General features: G+C 36.4%; 2 protein-coding genes across 2 annotated transcripts in view; both read left to right on the forward strand.

Moving 5' to 3' along the window:
* The window catches only part of gabrb4 (gamma-aminobutyric acid type A receptor subunit beta4), a 62,745-nt gene extending 55,957 nt beyond the window's left edge, over positions 1-6,788 (forward strand). Inside the window, exon 10 of the mRNA XM_030154336.1 lies at positions 256-6,788. Within this exon, the coding sequence (XP_030010196.1) occupies positions 256-609 (354 nt within the window). The 3' untranslated portion in view covers positions 610-6,788. The remainder of the gene's footprint in view (positions 1-255) is intronic.
* Positions 6,789-18,568: 11,780 nt separating this feature from the next.
* Positions 18,569-24,416, forward strand: LOC115433473 (V-set and immunoglobulin domain-containing protein 1-like). Its single transcript, XM_030154901.1, has 7 exons — positions 18,569-18,831; positions 18,965-19,125; positions 19,668-19,875; positions 21,971-22,126; positions 22,215-22,331; positions 22,416-22,560; positions 23,872-24,416. Exons 1-7 carry the CDS (start codon positions 18,789-18,791, stop codon positions 23,966-23,968), a joined length of 927 nt encoding a protein of 308 aa, XP_030010761.1. The 5' UTR covers positions 18,569-18,788; the 3' UTR covers positions 23,969-24,416.
* The last annotated feature ends 86 nt before the right edge of the window (positions 24,417-24,502 follow it).

Raw genomic sequence — 24,502 nt, forward strand, 5'->3', positions numbered from 1 at the left:
AAGTCAGATAATAAAGACTGTTCACATTGTTTGTATCACTAATAAATGTCTGTTTAAACTCTTTGTTAATACTTCTGTTGCATGCAAGAAGGTGCATCCCATTTCCACAATATCATCCTTGCATTTTGCTTTAAAGCTTGGTGGGGGGGTGGGGGGTTTAATGTTAATATTAGTGAGGAATTAGAGAGAATCTGGGGTTCCTGGTCAACGTCGCAGCCCTCGCTGACATTCACTGTCTTTCTGTTCTCAACGCAGGTGGATGCTTATGGAAACATCCTCCTCACTACGCTGGAGATGAACAACGAAGTGATGCCTTCTGATGTGGGGAGTAGCGTCAGTGACTCTCAGAATTCGGTCATGTCCTTCAACAGCTCCGGGGTCCAATTCAGGAAGCCCATGGCGCCCCGAGACGGTTTCAGCCACCATTCGCTGGACCGGAGCGCCATGCGGAGCAGGGCCAACTGTCGGCTACGACGACGCTCCTCCAAGCTCAAGTTGAAAATCCCAAACCTGTCAGATGTTAGCACCATTGACAAGTGGTCCCGGGTCATTTTCCCTATCACCTTTGGATTTTTCAACCTAATCTACTGGTTGTACTATGTGAATTGATGTGCATCCCACTAGGAATCATGGGCCATATTTTGAGAGCACATTAAATTGGCTTTGATACAGTTCCAAAATATGTATACACATATACAAGTTGAACATATGTATATGCATATTTCTATATATTATATTTATATATACACATGTGAAATCTGAAGGACCTTTCTGCTGTACAAAGTATTAATAGGATGACTTGAATGTTTAAGAATAATTGTGAGAGAAGAATTTCAAGGCTTTGAGTTTCTTTTTCCTCCTGAAACAAACAAACACGAGATCCCCCCTGGGATTTTTGGAACTAAAGACTGCATGATATTTTTGCTAAAAAAAAAAAAGAAAAAAGAGAAAGTGAAAGCTCCTGAGAGAGAAAAGATGTCTCAGAGTCCCATTGACTTTTTATTGATACTTATTGTAATCAAAAATCCTCTACTGCAGCTCATGAAATCAGTGATGGCTTGTCTGTTCAGGCATCAGCTGAGTGAGATCCTTGACACCCCCCACCCCACCCCACCCAACCCCCACCCTTCCCATTACCCATGGATAACATGCACGGAAATCTCCGGTTCTACTATGTACAGCAACCTTGTTTGGATTATGTGTTGTTCCTTGGGTTTTTTGAAGTGATATCGTTCTCTAAATCAGACATCAGCTCTGGCCTAATGGTCTCCATTAGAAGGCCGTGTGGATGGGATGTTTGACCACTGCATTCCTGCCCAGAGTCAACGCAAACTTGTATTCCTTTCTCTTCTCATGTTATTTTTAGAAACATGTCCTCGGGGGGTTTTTTCATTATGGTTGAAAACAAATGCTGAATATTGTAGATATGATTTTGTCTTGAAAAATACTGTGATTTCAGAGAGTGTCAGAACATGTTCTAGAGCTAGGGCATTATTAGATAAAAAAAAAAGAGTCAAAGGTATGCATTACTCATTTTGATTGTTTGAAAAAAAAACATATTCTGTACATTTTATCATTCAGTATTCTCATGAAAGTATACTTGTACTGTTCTTTTCCTCCTATTGATTGATTCACACACTCTTTAGATGCAGAATTCATTGACGTCTTATCCTGCTTTCTGTTTGCTAAAGGAAATGGGGGGTGCTTTTGTGATTTGTTTGAAATTATTCCACAGTGAAGATGTGAGAACATGTGTATTTAAAAGAGTCAACATATCAGCCCGCAGTTTGACCAGTTGTCACACCGTATTTCTTTTTGTTATTGTTACTGTTAAGCGTTTTTTCTGTGTTGGCATCGCAGTCAGTAAGGTTATATTTAATCTGGAAAGAAACGGGGAGCCTGGGTAGAAAAGAGAGAACGATTCAAGGTTTCGATTTATCGGTCCCATCCCCCAAATGCTCTGGATGATTAGAAATATCAGTGTAACCAGGAGTATAATTCAGTGATTCTTGGGGAACCTGAGATAAATAGCCATGAAATGACCAAAAGGCCTATAATCCATATGCACTATTGTTTTTGTCTCCCACAAAACACACACACAACACACACACACACACACTCAAACTGTATTTACAGGGCTCAGGTTCATTAGCAAAGAAAAAAGGATTTATCTGAGACTGTAGGATGTTGATTTTTTTTTCAGACCTATTATAGGAAGCAAACTGAATAGTGATATGTATTTATAGGTTGAGGGATAAATTAGTTTGCGTTGTGTGCTCACCAAAGTTAAAGCGTCAGAGCATTAGACAAACTGACTGAAAAGCCTTACATGCTTTTCTTCGAGCAGCTGAAGTACAGATGTTTTCATCCCTGAGTGTCAGAATCATCACCTTCATTGTCATTTTCACTTCAGGCACAAACAACCTCCACTGGGAGCAACGGGCTCTGAGCAAATCCAACATGACCAAACAAATTATTGGATCCTGTAGCAGAAAAATAATTTGGTCATTACAATATAGGTGCAATGTGGTCCCTGAGAAATAGACAAGAGGAAAATTGTCATATACAAAAACACATGGGGAAAAGACAAAGATGGACGGGCTGCAGAGTAATGAGATGAAGATGGTAAAGCAGGAGTATCAATTTGTCATCAGAAATATCCACGCCCGTCTGGAGAGCAGGGTGTGGATGCATAAGAAGTATTCAACAAGGAATACTGATCAGAAACCAATTTGTCTCCGCAACTCGTAGTGAAGTTCGTACAGTGATGTGGCCCAAGCTTTACCTCGGAGCTTGAAGTTTGATGTTTCTAAATGAAGCTGAACAATCTGTTTTGTCTTGTAGTCAAAAAAAAAAAAAAAAAAAAAAAAGAAACTACTTGGTAATAATTGTGAAGAGAACAAATTTGCTGCTGTTTATGAGAGAAGTGACAATGGGTCAAAATTGTGGCTAATACAGTATTGTGAGAAATATGTTCAAAAAATATATATAATTTCCAACCTCTAAGGTAAAAAGAATTTGCACTAAGGCTGGATTAAGGTACTATATAGAAAATATATGTAGGGTATAATGTGCCAAATACACATTTCCATATGGAACAAAGATTTATATGTAGTTTATCAAACTACCAGATGCCAGACTAGTCATTATTATAGTCATTATAAACTCTGTGATACCTACTTTACAGCTTTCGTTGGAGGAGCTGTTAGTCGGTTATGCAATGATCTTGATTGCGTTCCTGCAGTATATTTCTCCATGGATCTAATAACAGTATTTGTAGCGTCTCATTTGGGACATTCGTGCACTTTTGTGTTTTTCAGTGAGTTGAGGTGGGGATTACCAATGTGCTTTTTACATCTATATTTCAGCCAACATTGATCACTTAAATATTAGGAAAGGTGGTAAAAGTTAGTGAATAAGTGAAGTTTGTGCTTTTTTAGAGGTTGGGCAGTGGGAGTTACATCCTTCCTTCCAACCTGATCTGCACGCTAACAGCCTGTCAAACTCTTCAAAGGCAATATGATGGATCTTTACTAGACTAAGATGCCAGAGGATACTATTTGTTCCAGTGCATATAGAGCACATATTATTTATACTAATATGAGACTTAAAGGTAACCAAAAGTGTTATTTCAACTAAAACAGTGGAATATGTCCGTCTAGAAGGAAGCCTAATCACCTACTCTGTGGTTCAGTGAAATGCACTTACATTTTGCAATGTAAACGTACACAAATATGAACCTCTAATTCAGGTTGGTTTATTCGCAGAAATTACTACAAATATGCCTTTTCAGGTATTTTCTTATTTTTGAGATCTTAGATGCATATCTTAAATGAACTCCAAACACTTACAAATGAAAAAAGGAAGAAAAAAAAACAAAACACTAGCAGCCCTTGCATGCTCGCAGTAAAAATATTCACCACTCATTTCACTCAGAACATGTATTATCTGCTTTCTGGACATGAAATCAGCACATTCATCCCAAAAGCTGTGAGGATCTTCTGTTCTATGCTTTACTTTAGGATATTTGCTTATACGAGAGAGAAAATATGTTTCTTTTGACACATATGTTCAAGGAGTAGAGGAAAAAAAGTGTTGAACTGATTTCAATGTGAATTTTCTTGCCTCTAGTGTATATGTGTAATTACATGTGAATTGTACTGTAAATATGATATCTTTCACTTAATAGTTCTTAATGCATGTACAAAAACATGGCAGTTCGTAATACCAGCTAGCCTCACTGCTAATGGCATGGACAGCTTCTCTAGCATTGGCATACTTCTGCAAACGAAACCTAAAAAATGAAACACAAGAAATACATGGTGTGAACAAAATAATGGAAAAATCAACGCAAAGTCTGCTCATAGTGAGGGAGTTTTCTGGTGGCTCTGTCGATGTGTGAGCATGTGTCCCCTTGAGGACAGGGCTAATGTTAATTTTTTTGCTCCTGTAAAGATGCCTGTATATTACAGTATGCCTTGGTACACTTTCAGCAAATGGGATGGTGTCGTCCTGAAGGAAATTCTTCTAATATGATTTATATACATCTAAGTGGGCTTTTCCACCTGAGAGTTACAGCACATTACCTGACACGTTTACCTCAGCTATCATTTTACATGATGAAATTAAGGGCATAATCTCCTAGCTGGCCTATACAGGCAAGAGGAGCAGGATAGCCTTAAAAGGGTGAGTGAGAAGTGTTTTCCTGTTCCTCTACGAAAAAAAAAATGTCATGTGTGTCCTTGAACACACATGATCAAGGTAACTGAGCAACCAATTGCTCAAGTGCAGCTGCTCCCTCGCCAACAATAGAAGTCTAGTTTGTGCAGGCTAGCTCTGGGAAGTAAATATTTTCAGCAGAGCGAGGGGGTATTGACAGAAAATCATTCCCTGGGTCGACATAAAAAAATGACCTCTCCTTGTTCTTGACAGGAAATGTTAATATCATTAGCATTTCCTGATGCAGCAGTACATTCAGGAGGACTGCAGGATTTCTGTCATTAGGTTTCGGTCCCAAAAATGTCCCACAAATGTCTCCTGGTTCTGTGCAAGTTAAAGCCTAGTATGTAGCATGATTAAGATGTTTGTGGGATCACAGGGAGGTGAAAACTTTTGTTGTCTGCTGCATTTTTCAAGCAAGTAGAGGACTTTATATTTTGGCATTTTGTCTGGGATTACAGCGTTCCCTGTCATAGAAAAACTTAAAAGATAAAGGTGGACTAGAACCACACATGTATATTTCATCTACCGAACACCAGAAAGATACTGACAGACTCCTCACTGTTTGAAGACCTTTTGTTGGTACATTCATTATTTTGTATACCTTGTAGGTTTTGTTTTGCATGACCTAAGTTTTAAAAGGTTTATTTTCATATGTTTTTTACTCACACCATCAGAATCATCTCCACAGCCAGGAAAAGAAAGATCCAGTGTTTACATGCTCAAATTGCACTTGTTTTACAGCCAGCTCTATAAATCTTGTGAAACAAACTGTTCGTAAAACTGGAGGAAAAATGTAGAACGTACATCATGTGATTCATGTGAATCATGACTATGTACTTCTATAAAATGTACTTACTGTAAATCACGCAATTTGGAATAGATGCACAAAGTGCATGCTGTAGTTTTATCAGGTTCAGCATAAGCATTAACATCAGTCGCCCTTCAACTACAAAGGATGTAAAGGATGCTCACCAGTAGCATCTGAACGTAAGCCATGTGATTGCACACTGAGTGGGTGTACCCTGTATTTTCTCTTTAATAAGTTGCCTCTGGTTATGGTCTGTTGTCGATTACTGTATGATGATACTTGCAAGAAGCTGTGCTGATTCCCAGTTACACATCAGTATGCCTCCCTCTCTGAAATACCCGACCAGGGAGACTGTGTCATGTTTAACCAGTAGGTAAGAAAGGTTTTCCACCAACACTGTAAAAAAGCAAATTGGCAACAAAAAAGAAACAAACCCACTAAACCAACAACCCATTTATTTTGAAATATGAATTAGTAAATGATTTTATTCATTTATGTGTTCATTTCTGATTTATTGTATTTGTTGCATTTGTTATGGATTGTTATTCTTACTGTTGTTGTTGTTTTATCATAAGAAGGAAATGTAATTCATCTGATATACTGGCACTGGAAGAAAAATGCATTTGGTTTTTGTACTGTAATTGTTTTGTTCACATTGGGCGCTTATTTGATTCAGTTGTTTAATAAGGTGTTTGATTTCATTTGGGGTATCAGTACTCATGGAATCAACATTTGTGTAGTATGAAGTTGTATTTTTTTTTGTCAGTGCAAATTAATGTTATAGTGTCAATCAGCTTTTTTAGGTGTTTGAACAAAATGTGTTTTTTACAAATACAAGGTGTTCAAGTATGTGGTATAAAAAGGGTTATCATTCAAACAACAGACTTTTTACAAATAAAGGCTTATACAGTAAAGAAAGCAAGCAAGTCTTTTCATTTGCCCTTTGAGGACTAATATACCATATGGGTTTATTTGACTTTTATTAATTTATTTTGACGTATTAGTCCCCAAAAGGTAAATAGCATTCAATGTTGCTGAATAAATCAGGTATTTACCATTGCTATTCCAGGTTGTTGTCAGAGCTCTCACCTCTTAGTTGGTGTCTTGCTTTTGATAAGGACTGTTGGATATGACAGTCCAATAACAAAATTTAAGAGAACTCAAGAGTGTCTTCTTTTAATTTGATTACAAAACATTGCGCGTTTATGAGAATATACCTCCTTTCATACCCTATTTCCTGAATAAAGACGCAAAGTGACTCCTGCTGACAAGTGTAATATTTGCCCCTTTTTCAATTATGAAACAAGTTTGATGGCAAAAATAAAATTAAAAAAAATGTTTTAGAGCAGTGGTTCCCAAACTTTCAGCTCAGGACCCATAAAATAACTTTGTCTCTTTGGGACCAAATTTGCAAAAACACACTGAATTTCTGACATAAGGTCTGTAATTTTACTTCCACCATGAAAACAATGTGTCTGATGGTCCCTTTTTTACGACTTGTTCCATCTTTTAAATAATTTTTCTCATTACTGCTTTAACATTATTTGCATCTTGTTGCATCTTTTTATCTTTCATTTTCCTTATCTTCCCTATATTTTCCCCATTGTTTTCATCCTGTTTCTTACATTTTGTTGCTTCAACTTGCTGCCTCTATTATGTTTTTTGTCTTGTTGCTTCTTTTACCTTTTCAACATTTCCATCTTGTCACAACTTTTACATTTTCTGCAATTTTTACTAGAATTTTCTGGGTTAGTTCTTTTACATTATTCACATTTTTTTGCATGTTACTTTTTTGCATTTTGTTGCATCTTTTATCTGTTTTTTCCATCATTTTCATCCTATATTTCTTACATTTTGTTGCATCTTTTATCTTTACCTCATTTTCATCGTGTTATGGCATTTACATCTCGTTTTCTTAGTAGTAGTTCTTTTACATTATTTTGATCTTGTTGCATCTTTCACCTTGATGCCATTTTCACCTTCCTAGGACTTCTACATTTTTGATCCTCTTATATCTTTTTTTTTTTTTTCTCCATATTTTTAATTGTGTTTATTTTATATTTTGTTTCTTCTTTTACATCATTTTCATCTGGCTATATCTTTTACATCCTTTTTCTTTTTCCATTTTGCATCTTTTACATTCTTTACATCTCTTTTACATCTTCTATCTTTTACATCTTGTTGCATGTTTTATGTCATATTCACTCATGTCTTTATGTTACCACTCCACTGCATGTCACGTAGGTCGACATTAATAAACCCTTCTCCAGAGCACTTTTCTACTATATTTATTTGAACAATTAAATCATATATTCTATTATTGTTCTGTGTTATACTCAAAGAATTGGCAGTCCAATAAAAACAGCTTTGCAACCCATTTCGGGTCTCAACCATAAGTTTGGGAAAGGCAGATATATAGTACTAGTGCAGATAGAACAATGATGCTTTGTGATTTGTCTGGGGCAGTAAAAATAAACGTAGTTTGAGCTGTGCACCTAAAAATGGTCAGATGATTAATTAGTTTTGTCAAAAGAACAGATGCAATTGCAACTGTTTGCTGAGACTTTTTGTCCTTTGGTTGAGGACATGAGTCTATAAATGGAAGCACATTTGGATATTTTTTTTCTGGATGCTCAGTGCTCTTGAACTACAGCGAGTGTTTAGGTGATAAAGGTGGAGAACAGCCTCTGAATGTGAACGGTAATGATCTAGTGCGACATTTGAAATATTGTGCATCCGGAAATAACAGATTTCCTACATTCACAGCAGTGGAGCTTTGGGTAGGTCTAAAGATCACTTTGGATGCCACCTTTGTGAGACAACAATGTCATTATAAGCACAATTTGTGCCTCAAATGCAAATATAGTCACCCCACCAACGAAATTCACATCACCGGATATGAACCTACTATCACAGCTGAAAGATCTTTAATTATACAAACCACCAAATCATAAAACACATCTACAGTACTGCTTTATCAGTTGGCGACCGCTAAAAAACTCATTTTTAATACTGTACATGTAGATGGCTGGGGCCTTTATGTGTGGGTTTCCTCTTGATGCTCCAGTTTCCTCCCACAGTCCATATCCCACAGACATGCAGGATTGGTCAACAGGAGACTCTAAATTGCCTGCAGGTGTGAATGTGTCTGTCTGCATGTGTGTTAGCACCGTCACAGACTGGCAAGATGTCCGAGCCTTACAGCCAAAGCATGCTGGGATTGGCTGCAGCCCGCCCAGTCCCTGAACAGAATCTCCAGTCTAGAAGAAGGATGGATGAGCCTAGAGTACATGTTAAACTCAATCATATATGTAAATACAGTATCAGTGTTTCCATGATTTTTTTTTTTTTTTGTCTAATCAGATAAATAACTGACCAGGCCTTTAAAATCAACACACATACACACACACCGTATAATTAATTGTGTGCTGATGGCTTTAAATACTCATTAGTTCCAGGTATCATTAATGATTTTAGAGCTGTGACAGCCCCAGACACTAATACATCACTGTCATCAGGATCACCTCCCAAGGCTTCATGGGTAAACGGTGCACATGCATACAAATGACACTCGCACCGTTTTGTGCATTACCTAAAAATTTCTCTATGTAAAAAAAAAAAAAAAAAGGGAGCACCCATGTGACAGAGTATCTCTGCAAAGCACACTGTACATATCACGAGTACAGCACAATTGGGAGATGACACAAGAAAGGGATATAGCAATGCATTATTTAATGGTGTTATTACATGAAGTCTTCAAAATGATTTTTCTAATGGCTGCTCATGATGTGAATATGAGAATGGCAGCCATGTATTTTTCTCCAGAAATCCTGATTTACAATAATGTACCAACATTTTTTTTTTTTTTACTACACTGATTCAGTACATTTTCATATCAGTAAAACTACATTAAAATTGTTAAAAAATGGCAACTAATGGTAAAAAGACACAGATAATTGCATACACATACTCATACAACATATTTTCTTTAATTAATCTGCCTTCTTGCTTCATTTTGTTTAATGTAAGAGAGTCTTAGCGTGTTCATACTCACTATACATACACCGTACTTGAATCAATCATTCCCAATCGGTTCATTTAGTAAAGCTGTTTCTAATACAGTACAAAATCTTGAGGAAAGTTTTTGTAAGAGGCTTGAGTTATTAAATATAGTCACGTGAACAACAATAAACCTTTTTTCCTGTATGCATAAAATATAATAGCTCTAGCCAACCACACTCTTGTTTTTCCCAGTTCCTTTTTTCTGCTCCATAACAGTTCTTTTTTGAGACATAGCTGCTTTACAATAAATTATACATAGGGGTAAGAAAAGGCATGCAGCAGCACAGTTAAGAGGGGGCAGAATTATTGTTTAAATTCGCAGTGTGCACAGTATATGGTATGTATCAGCATTAGCGGTAGTGTGTGGGTTCTACATTATATCTATATATTGTATGTTACACATAATTATTCCACAAACAAACACTGCAAAAATCTAAATCTTACCAAGTGTATTTTTCTCATTTCTAGTCAAAATATCTCATCATACTTAAAATAAGACATAAGTGTTCAGAGAACGCAAACCTCCGCCAAGCACCCCGAACAGTGTGCATTTGTGGATCGACTATTTCTTTTTAAAATTAAACAGTTTCAAGGTGGTTCCATACAGCAGAAAAAGTTGAAGCTTGGTACCACTCATGTGTATGTCAAATTATATTAAATTCCAATCAATTTTTTGTTGAGTTACAATGAAAAATGTGTCGTAAATGGGATTTTCAATGCTAAATTGAAATGTCCACAGAGTCCACATTCCACAATGGATGTGGACAATTTAGTGCCAGGTACAAGATATTGTTATAAGCTACCGGTGTATCAAGTTGGAGGCTAATCGGAGTCGTTTTGAATTTTTGATGAATTTTTGAAAATTACTCAATGATAAGAGATAGGAAAATTCGAGATTTTGTGACCTTGCTGTGACCTTGAACTTTGGCCTACTCAGCCCAAAATTGAATGGGTTGGTCCCAGGGCCTAGGCCTATCTATGGGTAAAATTTGGTGAAGATGGTTGTAATAGTTTTCCCGTGAAGTTGCTAACAAACACACAAAGTAATCACCTAAAGAGTAACTTTTCAGTGTCATATAAGAACTTATTTTTAGACAATAGATCTTGAAAATCTTATTTCAAGGAATCTTACCAAGATAATTTTCACTTGTTCCGTTTGCAGATTTTTGTTTTTTTGCTTGAATTAAACAAAAAAAATCTTGAATTAAGCAAAAAAAATCTTCCAATAGAAATGAGAAAAATACCAATGAAGATCATGGTGTGGGTTATGAATAACAAGATATACAGATTTTAAACTGTGAAAATGGCTAAAACATAAACTTCTTTGTCATCATTAATCACAAACATACCTTTCTTAGACCCTTTCAATTACTAATCATACTGTAATACTGAAATAAAGGTGTTTAAGGGTCATATTTACTGAATAACTGGTTAAACTGAATGACCACATTACATACACTTTCTTAAATGATTCTACAACATTTACAAGTGTTTTCTAGTCTTTGTTTCTCTCTTTTAAGATGTGTTCCCCATGCCAAATCTAATAGTATTATAATGGTTTTCACAGGCAAACAATTGATTTGTGACTTCAATTACTCCTCTAGAGCAGACCCCCGTTAAAACCAGAATTTACACATATTAACAAGACTGATTCAAGGCCAAGGGTCAAATATTGATTCAAAGGGAATTAAAAACAGTTAACCGGGGCACCTTCATACTTGGACAGAATCAATCCACTTACAAAGAAGAAGGTCATAAAAAGTTGTGGTTATGCTATTGTGTTAAATATAATTCATAGCTATAATGTGAGCAACGGAGATAATGGAGCCGCATCAAAGCTGATGTACCTTCAGTCCACAGACTATCTGACAGGTTAAAATGAAAGGAAATCTGATCACAACATTCTAGAGAAGAACTGAGAGTGTGCTCTGATGTATCATTAAATTCAACGCTACTTATGGGTTTGGTTTTTTGTTCCATCACAGCATTTTATTAGCATATAATGGAGCATCACTGTGGGATTGACATTTTATAATTTTCTATTTTTCTGCCTCAGGATTGACCAATAGCTGCAGTTACCCTGTTGCCCATAAAGCAGGAATAAAATATTTTACTGCTTCTCATGACATTAGTTTCTTGATGGATAAGGTGTGTATGTAATCACTGCACCAGGTCAAATTTGTGAGTATAAATAGGAATAAAAAAGTGGAATGTGCCTGAAAACAAAATTATTCCAACTTTATTAGCAACAGTGTATTTCTTGTTCTAAAGTTACTTTTATTCACATCATATCCTCGACTCCTTATGAAGACTAGTTGGATTCATGTCTCTGAACTGTGATAGTGTGTATTCCTACAATTAATCCTCCAAACCATAGGGCCTTAACAGCTGGCGACCAAAAGCATCCACCAGTATAAAGGTTTTAATAACTTATGAACCACTAATCCTATCAATACATTTAAATAATTCAAGTAAAAAGCAGCTTCTCAGCTTTTCAGCGGCATCAGATATGATCCATTTGGACGTTCAGAGACTCTGTAGTGAACATGGAAACACCATCATATTCTAGAACATTGATTCACCAATAAACCCATGTAGTGAGAGTTGTTTTTATGTACAGTTAATGGTATATTTTGCCGACAACACCACTTTTCTTCAGTTTTCTCTGTTTTGATATAATAACCTTTGCATTTACTCTGAACTTCTACTCAATGAGTGAATTAAATCCTGGAAAATACCTGATTTTCATTGAAAATTGCAAACTGCAGATATCATAATAAATAGCGGTGAATCGTTTTGGAAGGGTCGTAGATTTTAAAATAAATTCTAAGTCTTTAACCCATAAAGACCCAAACATCCACCACTGACCTAAACCATCTACTGATCTAAACTGTTTAATCCCTGTTGATCCATTAATTCTATCAATACATATAAATAATTGGTGTAAAATACAGTTAGTCATCTTTTCATGGTCATCAGATATGAACCATTTGGACGTTCAGAGGCTCCGTAGTGAACGTATAAACACCGTCATCTTCTACAGCATAGATTCACCAGTAAAACCCATGGAGTTGGATTAATGGCAGTGGATGGAAATGTTTGCTTTATGTTCAGTTATTGATATATTTTACACTTTTTCTTCAGTTTTCTCTGTTTTTGATATAATAACCCTCAACTTTAATCTGAGCTTTAATGAACATCTATATGATCAGTGAATGAAATACCTGATTTATACTGATAAAATACAAAATACAGAGGATAATATTTTAAATAAATGGTGATAAATCGCTTAAGAAAGGTTAGATATAGAGAAAGGTTCATTTGGGAACTGACACAAAAGTAGGGTTGGGTCTTTATGGGTTAAAGGTTAATTTAACTTTTGTCATTTTATAAACATAACACATGTACAATTTCTTAGTCTGTTTGCCTAAAAGTTCCATCTTGGAATCGGTTTGCTGCTGTTTATTGTATCCAGTCATAAGTGTAGGCTGTTGTACACTGTTCGACAGCTTAGTTTGCGTTTCATCATGCTTAGCCTCCTCTAACTGCAAGAGTATGACCTGTGTAATGATCCCCTCTTGGCGTGTCCTCCTACAGATACAAGGCAGATTTAATGCACAAGTTTGTCTCTCCTAATTGATTTCTTTTAATTTACTCTCAGTCGCCTCTACCAGCCACTCCGACAGTTGATTATGCCACTAAGTGAGTTCACCTTGAAAAGAGCTGAGGTACATAAATAATATGTCCAACGTGCAATACACTTATATATAATTCATTACAAATAAATACAATTCACCATTATAACTGCAGTATAAAAAAAATACATATTTTATCCATACTATGAAAATATTTCTCTTGGATGGAAGATAAACATTTTAATGTGCAACCTCTCTACAAGTTTGCCTGTATTTTCATCTTCCATTCTATGGATATGGTCTTTCTGCTTTGGAGTGCATTGCTCTGTTAAGAAGATGGATACAGAGCCAGTGAAGTAGCTCTGCAAAATGTGCCCTCCATTTCCGTGTTCTATTGTCAGCACTCCATATAAAAACATCAAATATTGAAAGGGTGCATTAACATGGGTCAGAAATTGATGGTTGCTCCTCTGGAAAAAAAAAAAAGAAAAAAAAAAAAAGAAAAAGGAAAGTGGCCAAAAAGCAGTGGATGCTTTGGCTACTTGACTTAAAATAGTTCCTTTTGCATTTGCAGGGACATGTTTTTAGTAAGCTGTCTTTTCTGAGTCTTACCTCAGTGTGGCATTAAAATTAACCTGTAATTGTGACTGAATGTGATTAAGGCAGTAATGCTTGTGCAGTGAAATGTAATGTTACAGGTTAGCATTCGCCATGAACATATAATACTTAAAAGAAGCCAGCATTACATACAGCACTTAAAAACATAACAGTCTGGATTTAACAACACAGAAATAAAACTATGAATATCAGTAAAGCCACTGATTTAGATGAAAAATGATTTTACCGCAATAAATGTGTTTTCCACTCAAATCTAGTCGCAGTTCAGTATAACCATGAAGATTTTTTTTTTTTTTTTTTTTTACATAAACCCTCCATCTTTGATACAAATGCTGGGTCTCGTTTCTCCTGTTGTTGAGTGTGTCTGTCTTTCTTCCATTTCTGGGATGTTCATGGGGTTCTTGTTTGGGGGTTGAGAAAAGAGTGAAGAGACGAAGAAGAGTGGAAACATAATGTGTCTAATAAAATATTAAGACACATCTCTTTTATGCAATGTGACCATCGCTGAGCCACTAAACCCACCCCCAGGGGCATCATTTAGAAATCCTAGTGTATGGCAAAAAGGATGCATTGGTGAGGCAGTTAAAGGTGAGATTCTAGTTATATATATGTGTGTGAGCGAACACTGCATATTGTATGATGAATCAGCTAGGTGTGCACACAGTATTAATGTCAAAAGAGATTTTTACAGCTACGTGATGAGTGCGGTCAGCGTTTAGAGAATCCTATGAATAGCAATCAGTGTAAATGATTTTGAAAAATACAGCAAATCTCCTTATATTGGTACAGGTCCACAAAGCATAAGACACACTTTAAAAAAAAACAACTGTCATGCATGCTACCTGGAAATGTCTTCTTCTTACCAAATGATATCAAGCAGTTAGATATTGAAGATAAACATATAAAATGCATACCTTTAACAGCCTGCTTCTTCATTTGTTTGACATTTTCCCTGATATGGAGGTATTCAGTGAAGGACAGATTTTAGATGATTGGAAATACCATTAGACAAAGGGGAAACAGGACCATAAAGTGCCTTATGAGAGCATAATGTTCCTCCATTCCATGCCAATAAGAGTCAACTACATACATGCTCCCTTTTGAAACCTATAGATCAGTGTTTTTCAACCTTGGGGTCGGGACCCCACGTAGGGTCACCTGGAATTCAAATGGAGTTTTTCTAGTAGTAATAATAATAATAATAATAATAATAATAATAATAATAATAATAATAATAATAATAATAATAATTTCTAGTAATTGATAAAAAAATTTAAAAAATGGAAATTTACTAAGAAAAATGTACATTATATAGCCTAAATGTCATCTAAAATTGACGTTTATTTGCAACATATTATAGCAAACTATTACATGGTCAAAAACAAATTAATTTTAGCAAAAAAAAGTCTCCGTTTTGAATGTCTGGGGTCATTTGTGAAAATTTGTGAAATTTGTAATGTTAAAATGGGGTTGGGAACCACTGGTTTAACCCCTTCATTCAGATGTGTACACTGGTTTAAGATGTTTGTGGCACAAGATTTTATCAGTTTGAGAAAGAACAGACTGTACCAACCAACTTAAAAAGAGGATTGGGAGCAGTTAATGGAGTGTTTTTCAACGTTGGGGTCAGGACCCCACGTAGGGTCACCTGGAATTCAAATGGAGTCACCTGAAATTTCTAGTAATTGATAAAAAATGTTAAAAAATTAAAACTTACTGATAAAAATTTACATTATATAACCTAAGTGTCATCTTAAATTAACATTTATTTGCAACATATTATAGCAAATCATTACATGATGAAAAACAAATTGATTTTAGCAAAAAAAAAAAAAAAAAAATCTCCGTTTTGAATGTTGGGGGTCACCAGGAATTTGTGACATTAAAATGGGGTCATGAGCCAAAAAAGGTTGGGAACCACTGCTATAGATTAACTATCTGGCAGCCTCTGGATTTCATCATTTCCAATGTAAACTTTTTCCACCCTAGTCAATTCCTGATTGGTCACCATTGTTAAAAAAAAAAAAAAAAAAAAAGACAGCGATGACACGAGTATCAGGAGATGTTGTCTCTGACTGCCTGCGTCCCACTTTTTTAGGTTTATTTGCTCAATTGTGTCAATCTTTGTGAAAGCAGCGTTTCATTCTTGCATTTGATGCCAATGCAAGATGATAGTTCAGTGTCACTGCATTTGGCTTTTACTGCCAAGAATAAAATGTAAAGCAAAGGAGATTTTTTTTTTTCACTTTGAGGTGTTTCACACTGCTGTTTGTGGTTGTGTGTTTTTATTCTTGCATATGATTCGATTTGATATTACTCTTTTTATAAGTGACTAGATTGGGAGCTGTAGGAACAATATGGGAAGTCATTCTATATGTGCGAACAATACCTACCTGTATGTTTATTTATCAGTTGTGAAATTCAGAGCTGATTGTCCAATAACTGACACCAAAGAAACAATGAAATATGAGCACATATTTGAGCAGACAAATTTATCAAACAACCTTTAATATAACACACCATACACCCCCCATATATGATACACATAGACATGCAGTGTGTATATATTTTTATATATACAGTAAATATGTACATATAAATACTACATGATTCTTTATGAGGGCTGTAAAGGAAGGTAGTGAGGTCTTCTGATACCTGAGTGTGGCGCTCCTTTCTCTGTTGCCATCGGCTGCCTCGAGCTTTCTGCAAATCATAAAATCATACACAACTACACCCTCTCTCTCTCTCTCTCTCTCTCTCTCTCTCTCTCTCTCTCTCTCTCTCTCTCTGACACACACTCACACACAAACTCTCTGCATCTAACAGCCAGGCCTGTCATCTGCTGGCCAACATCTGAACTGCAGCCCCTGACTTTTCAACTCATCACACCCTCATATTACCAAAGAAAGTAAATCAATCAAAGTAAGTATTGTAGTGATTTAAAGTATAGTTTTACCCATTAAGACCATCTTTAGTCTTTAGATAGGTTTCTCCCCACTTTGAGAGGAAGAAGAAGAAAAAAATAACTTACCTCAACCATGCAATCTCCCTCTCTGAGCCACAGCTCTGAATCACACCTCCTCACAGTCTGCTGACAGGAAAACACTGGTCGCTGTGGGCGGATGAATAAGTCTGTGTAGAGGTATTTCACTGAAACCTGCTGTGGGCTTGAGTGGGTCTGTCCGGGATTGCCTGGCAAGACAACCTTCATTCCAGTCTGTGGTAGTTCACTAGTGTTCACATCCTTCTTTTATATAACCTACGTAGTGTCTACCACAGCTCCTACTATTGTGAATTTTAATGAATAAAAGGACATTGTGACATTATTTGTGCACACAAAAGTACTGTCAAGTATGTCAGAGCATGTCTTCTCTTTGCTTTATTCCTCTGCTGTATTTACTTACATCTGTGTGTTTTTCAGTATTGAACGCTGATCAGTAGGTCATGATGAGTCATGCTGTTGATTTCATTTATTTAAAGATGGCCACTGGTTGCTGCACAGCTCTCTTCAAACACACAGCTGCCAACATGTGTTGTTTGTTCAGAGAAAGTCACAGAGATCGTCTAACTTCCCAACCTGTCACGTAAGTGTCTTGTGGTTAATGAGCTCTACATGCCTCCCTCCACTTCCCATATTATCCACAGCCTCCCTCCCTCACCCCTTCAGTCACCCCTAATCAACATTTTTCCATTGCTAATCACCTATGTCAGCCTCTGGTAATTGCAGACAATTAATCATGCGTTATTCACTGTCTCTCCAACAGCATTGTACTCCACAATGTGTGAACGAAAGCGACAAAGGTGAAACTGCCTTTATTAAGTACGCAGCACCAGGGAATCAACTCCCCAATGATAAGCAGCATGTTGCTGTGCTTTGGCTTACACTTCCTTGAGGCGAGCGATAAAGGCCAGGTGGAGATTAAATTACATTAATTCCTTCGCCAGAAGCCCTGACCCAGAATGACTTACAAGACAAGGAGGAGTGATGAGCTGCAGCTAAACTACTGCCAAAGTACTGAAAATGAATTAACCATCAATGTCACAACAACTGTGGTGCCTACATGACGTGTGAAATCAACAACTTAAAACACACAATACGTTGCACTGAAGGTAATTTTAGGATCTTTTTCACTTAAAATGCTATTTGTCCACTTTGTCACTATTGCTAGGAGATCTTCCTGATGATTTGACAATAAGTGATAAATACCTTCTAAAAATCTCTGGTGCTGCAGCAAAAAAAAAAAGGGGGGGGGGGGGATCACTCATAAATGGCTTCAACTTGATCCACCAGTGCTGGAGGACTGGATGAAAATTGTTGAAGAAATTCACAAAATGGAGTGATTATCATTTATGCTGAGGCTGCAAGCTGAACTTTACATAATAAGATGGGGCAAATGGATTAGTTTCTTTGAATACAATTAATATGTGGTTTGTCTCATAGTCCTGTGAAATGCTTTATAAAGATTAAATTCATTAGGTAACCTGACTGCTATTTCATAACTTTAACCTAAATTATCATTACTATTAGATTGTGATCTGTTGCCGATTGTTGTTTGTTATGTTCTGTATGACAAAATGATAAATAACTAATAAAAACTAAACATCAAAAAACAAACAAAACAAAATCCTATTTGTTCATCATGAACAACTGAATTTACTTCATCACTTCTCTTTTTCAGTCACCTCCGCCCTCAAATTTTCAACCGTTAAATTAATGGTTTTCGAAAAAAAACATCACACACCCAGTCTGGTAAACATAGATATGCAAACTCTATGTTATCAACATGTACAGTATCGGCCAATCCGATACCAACCTTACTCCAACCTTACCTATGATACAGGAACATTTTTCTGTTGCTAAAGACAGAGAGTAGTGCTGACAGTGGACAGATCAGTTCTTACTTTGTTTAGGATCTGTAAGTGCACACACAGACTTTGTGAAGATGAGCCCAATGCTGTGTCTGACAGTGCTTTTAAGCCTGATGGGTAAGTGTATTTCTTGCATTTTTGTTTTATAGTGTGTTTTAGGAAGTGCTTCACATCTAGACAAATTATCAATCACTGAATTCTTTTTGCAATGAAGTGATTTTTTTTTACTGACCTAATTACTGTTTTGCAGGATGTGTTGAATTAATCACAGTCAAGACGCCGCAAAAACAGGTCAATGTCACAACGGGTGGAACTGTCCTACTCCAGTGTACCTTTGTTACTACCCAAGAGACCACCAGCCTTAACATCCAGTGGGAATTTGTTTCATCAGCTGATATGAAAACACAACAGGTAGTTACTAGATACTCTCTGCAGCTCAGATTGGAACATTATTTCCAATTCAACACGTGTGATAAACTCAACAAAGAATCTGTACAATTATTGACTCTGATAAATGAAAAACAACAAAAACATATGATTTGGTGACTTAAAGTTAGTGTTAAGACAGAAGCAAGCCTTTCCCTCCTTCAGTATGTTGCGCATTTTCATGTAACTGTTAAGAGACACACCTTGTTGAAACAACAAAGGCTGTGATTAAGGAATCAGATAACACCGAAATGGAATAAAAAACAATCTGGAAAGACACCAGTTATTCATGAATATTGTATTATTTCATAATTTTAATTAATATATATTACTGAAACATTGTTTGCCACAGGTGTCATTGCCATTCACTGAACATATGCTTCTATGATTTGTAGTTTTTTTTTTTTTTTTTTATCACCTTTGAGTTAAGAACGTGCACTTCTTCCATGAATCACTTTATACGATATAATATGTGACAGTAAAAATATAGAGCTAAATATGTTGATGTGTTGCCCTTTTGCTGGCAGGTCTATTACTATCAGGCTGGAAAAGATGTCATTTCGACAGCTTTCGAAGGAAGGCTTACACCTCCGTCTGCTCCTGCTACATCCAGGAATGCCTCAATATTAATCAGCAACATGAAACCATCTGATGCTGGAGTCTACACCTGTGATGTTCACAACTTTCCTGATGTGGAAGGACAGTCTCAAGTCAACATCATTGTGAATGTTCTTGGTAAGTTGTTTAATGATCGAGCATCTGTATCCTCTTGACCCTAATTGATAAGTTAAGCATACTACATAAAACATAATGAACGTATTTCAGACCATAATCAGCATAAATATTTGCTTGCAAAGGTGTGTAGGGTATATTTGCATTTCCGAAAAGCAGAAGTTGGAGATTGTTCACACGCACCATGTAATTTAGACAGAGAAAAGCCTAAAGAGTCGATACTTTGTGCCTGCCTACCTCCTGGTGTTTATTCTTCTGCCAATGAGAGTGTGGAAAGGAAAAGCTGAAGCATCTGGTTTCTGAGAACAAAAAGAACGTGACTAACACTGAATAGAAATGCAGTAAGTGAAACAGAAGTAGTGAGAGTTCTACCTTTATCTTATAATTCCCTCTTTTGATTATTTTTTTTCCTATGAAATATGTCAATGAACTTTTCACATCTGAGATTGCGGTTTCAATTACCGGTGTCGTAACATAAACAAATCTTTGAAAAATAATGGCCCTGAATAGTGTGATTAGAGAATTACATTCAGTCTGAATCCTCTCATTCACAGAGTTACCACGACAACCTAGCAGGCCTCAGTATCCTCAGTAGTTTCCATGGTAACTGCAGCAGTCTCCTCATTGTCAGTGTTGGAAATTAGAGTAGGACTGTGACTGCATCCTTGTACTGCATACAGAATATATAACAGCATCTGCTGCATGCTAACCACACTTCCTCCCTTTCATAACCTCTGCCTTTATGAAAGTGTTTGTCAGACAGCTTCTCCATACTAAATGGAATGTGTGCATAAGAGCTCTATGAATATGTATGGCTGTCTTCTTATCGATTATTAGGAGATCAAAGATGATTTTCCTCATCGCTAACTGTTACATAGTTAGAATAATGGTGATATTTTAGGGAAAAATGTGGAGTCTATCATAATTTATAGTTTGAAAACTCAATGAAGAGCACAGTATGTTCTGAATCAACACTCTTTTGGAAGACAGGATTTATGTAAAGAAAACTTAATGGTAAAGTCATGTTGGTAATGTTATAACTGAACTTTCATGCAAGTGTACTGATGCTCAATGATAAGCAGGCAGGTTTTAGTACTTAAGTATTCATTTTCAGCTGAGGAACAAGTAACTCAAGGCCACACCTTGAGCATTTGATATCTCACAGTGACTAATTCTGAGGCATGTAACATCCAATTCAAGGTACGGTCACCAAAGAACTGACCTCTAAAGTTACAAAAGGCTTTTCCCATTTTGATAAAGCCTTTACGGATGAATATACATTATGCTGAAAAAGAGATTTTATCTCAAGGGACTTCCTGGCTAAATAAAGGTTAAATAAAAGTAAAGGTTAGTATACGTGTCATGTGCTGCTTCTTGATTATATTTGTCTTTGATCATGTGTATGTGTGAATTTGGTTGGCAAATGTTCATAACACATGTGATGTTTTATTGCTTGTATACATAGGTTTACATACATGTGCATGATAGATTTATACTGGAATGGATATGAAAAGGGCATGTATTCTAATTTGTAGACGGTGTTTTGCAGTAGAATTTGTAGCTCAGTGTCAAACATTCCTTAAACCCGCAATCAGTATTTCATAGATTTTCACATTTTGACCAAATCTGTAAATGTATCATGAAAACTGCATGCAATAAACACTTCAGAATTATTTTTTCTTTATTAGTGACCCACATTTGACTTACTACTACTCCTACTACTTTTATTCTGGAAGTGTTTTACTTGTAGATCAGTGTTATGCATTATATGTGTGAATAAAACCAAACACTGTTGAACTGTCTCACCATATGCTGTTTAAAAGATGGTTTTAGCATAAAAATAATCAGGCCATTGGTAATGATAGTTCATTTTATGGTTTTATCATGGTTAAAGCTGGATCATATTTTGTGACAAGATGGTCAGGTTTTTTTTTTGTTTTTGGATACAACATATGCTTCTACTAAACTAAATATTTTAAAGAAAGAGCATCAAGAAGTTAGAAATCAGTTTAGTCATGAGTGTCTACTGATGATGAATGTGCTGCATGAGAAGGTAAAGTGGATTTAAGCCCCTTGTGCTGTCACTGTGATCTGTCAGAGAGGCCTTCTGTTCCTTACTGCTCCGTCCACGGTGATGTGGAATCAGGACACTTGGTCACACTGACCTGCCACAGCGAGCATGGGAGCCCAAAGCCAAAATACACCTGGATCCGACTGGATGAGACCAAGGCGAGGAGGCCTGTGATGGGAAGGAGTGAGTACTGTGTGTGTGTGCATGTGTGAGTGCAAAGTCTTTATGTAAAAATGATTACCTTTCAACATTTTCACATTTGTTTCCACAGCAACTGAAAGTGGAATCCTGGAAATCAGAAACATATCTGAGTTTCAGTTCGGGGAGTACCAGTGCAATGCTTCCAACGTTGTGGGATTTTCCATTTGCACTGTGGAATTAAGCCCTGGTAAGTACACACACTGTGATTATCTGTGTTCACTTCAAGCTCTGCACACAGATATACTGTACATACATCCTTTTGTCCGTGTAGACGTAGGAGATGGGGTGGTTGCCGGTGCAGTGATTGGTGCTCTGCTCGGATGTGTCCTGATCATCCTGGTCGTGTGGTTCATCGCTCACACAGTGAAGAGAAAGAAATACAAAGCGGTCAATGTGTCAGAGGCCAACGAGATGAAGTAAGACATTTCATTCAGTGGAAGAGCAGCTGTTTTGATTTAGAGCAGTGTTTCTCAAACTGTGGGGCAGGCCTCCCCAGGGGAGACGCTGAGGCTTGCCGGGGGGGGGCATGGGATCACTCCAGGGTGTTTTTCATTTTTCCTCAGGTTAGAACATGTAGCAGGTGGAACTAATGTTTTAGCATTGGAGCACCCTGGACTCAATTTAGGGATGTACAACAAATCAATCTACTGTCATGGTGATCTGTCACTAGACTAGACAAAGAGTTTAGGTTTGGAGAATGAACAAGGACTTGACTGGAGAAGAAAAATGTGCAATGTTTCGGTTTTTGTACAGTTTGTACTTTAACCCTTTCATGCATAGCGGTCACTACAGTGGACAGTTATTCTACAGCTGTTCTCTTGTATATTCATGGGTTTTGTTGTTTTCATTTCATTTCATTTCAGACAACTTTGCTGTTCTTGATAAACCTGATCTGCAGTAAAATGTTTGAGAGTAAATCAATTGCTATTTGTTATTAGACTGTATTTAACAGTTTTCTTTCACATTATCTCCATGAAGTGAATAATAACTAGAATTAAAGTATACTAAAATGTGAGAAAACATCAGATTAGCTGCTTTAAAATAATATTTCATAGTTTTCACACAGTATATCACTTTCTGATATTGCATTTTAAATACATGTTTCTTTTCTTCAAAAATTAAACGCATGGTGTCCGGCTGAGTAGACACTTTTGTAACGCCATAAAAAACAGGTTCATAAAAAATTTCAATCATATTATTTTTTTCATGCCTAAAGAGGAATAAAAACATTCAGGGAAAAAATCTTGACTAAGGACCTTATAATTCAAGCATCAAAGGGTTAATATTCTGAGATGTGCAATATAAACAGGCTCATTACAGCCATTGTTATTGTAAAAATGTTCATCTGTGTTACCAAAATTCGTTTGTTGTTCTGTAAAAAGTAAATTCATTGTCATAGTTGTAAGGTAACTGCGCATTTACTATTTTTTTTTTCTTTGAAAAATATTGTCTCAGGGAACCGTTTTGTTGAGTTTATTTGTATTGTTCAAGCAAAAATCTAAGTTATTTTTAAATTACACACCAAATTATTCAAGGAAAAGTAAAAGCTATTGTTACAATATTGATGTTTCTTTCAATAAAAGTTATAATTGCACCACTGTTCCTATGTTGTTGGGGTTGGGGGAAGAGGGCCTGGAGATTTTTCGTCTTCCAAAGGGGGGCCTGAGAGAAAAAGATTAAGAACCACTGATTTAGAGGATTTTACATTAACTCTCTTTGTCCACTAGGAGGAGCACTCCACACGCCCAGGCAGCCCCTGAGGTTCCCACGACAACCACAGCTGACAGTAACCTGCATGCTGATGAAGAGGAACATCAAGCCTAAAAGAGGGTCTGGAAACACCTGGATGGTCACTAAGAAGTGTGTATCATTCTGAAATTGAATCAAATAGGCTGTTGTTTATATATAAGTTTGTATTTGCTTGCAAACCATGAATTCTTCGACAGCACAATTTTCATCACCTTCAGCATTTGTTCATTGTTTTTTACTAAACTTTTCATTTTTATGGATCCAGGGTGTTGTTCCTTACAGTTTACTGCTAGTGTGACATTTTAACCATATAAATCACTCATCCATTCAGGTATTAATTAGAACCCATGTTTGCTTTGTAAACCTTTGGTAATAAACTGTAGATGATGTCTGCCTGTACTATGTAACAACACAGAAGCAATTAAGATTCAATAAAAAATATTATCTCCTGAGTTGTATTTGCCATGTAGTGTGACGGTAAATGTAATTAAAGTGGAGGTAGACAGTGTGTGTACTTTAGATGTTTAAGTAATATAAGCTGTTAAACCCTTTAAACCCTAAGCCTTAAATGGTCCGCCTAGACTTTTTTTTTCTTATTTTGACTAATTA

Source organism: Sphaeramia orbicularis, chromosome 14, assembly GCF_902148855.1.
Source record: "Sphaeramia orbicularis chromosome 14, fSphaOr1.1, whole genome shotgun sequence".
In the NCBI taxonomy this organism is placed as follows: Eukaryota; Metazoa; Chordata; class Actinopteri; order Kurtiformes; family Apogonidae; genus Sphaeramia; species Sphaeramia orbicularis.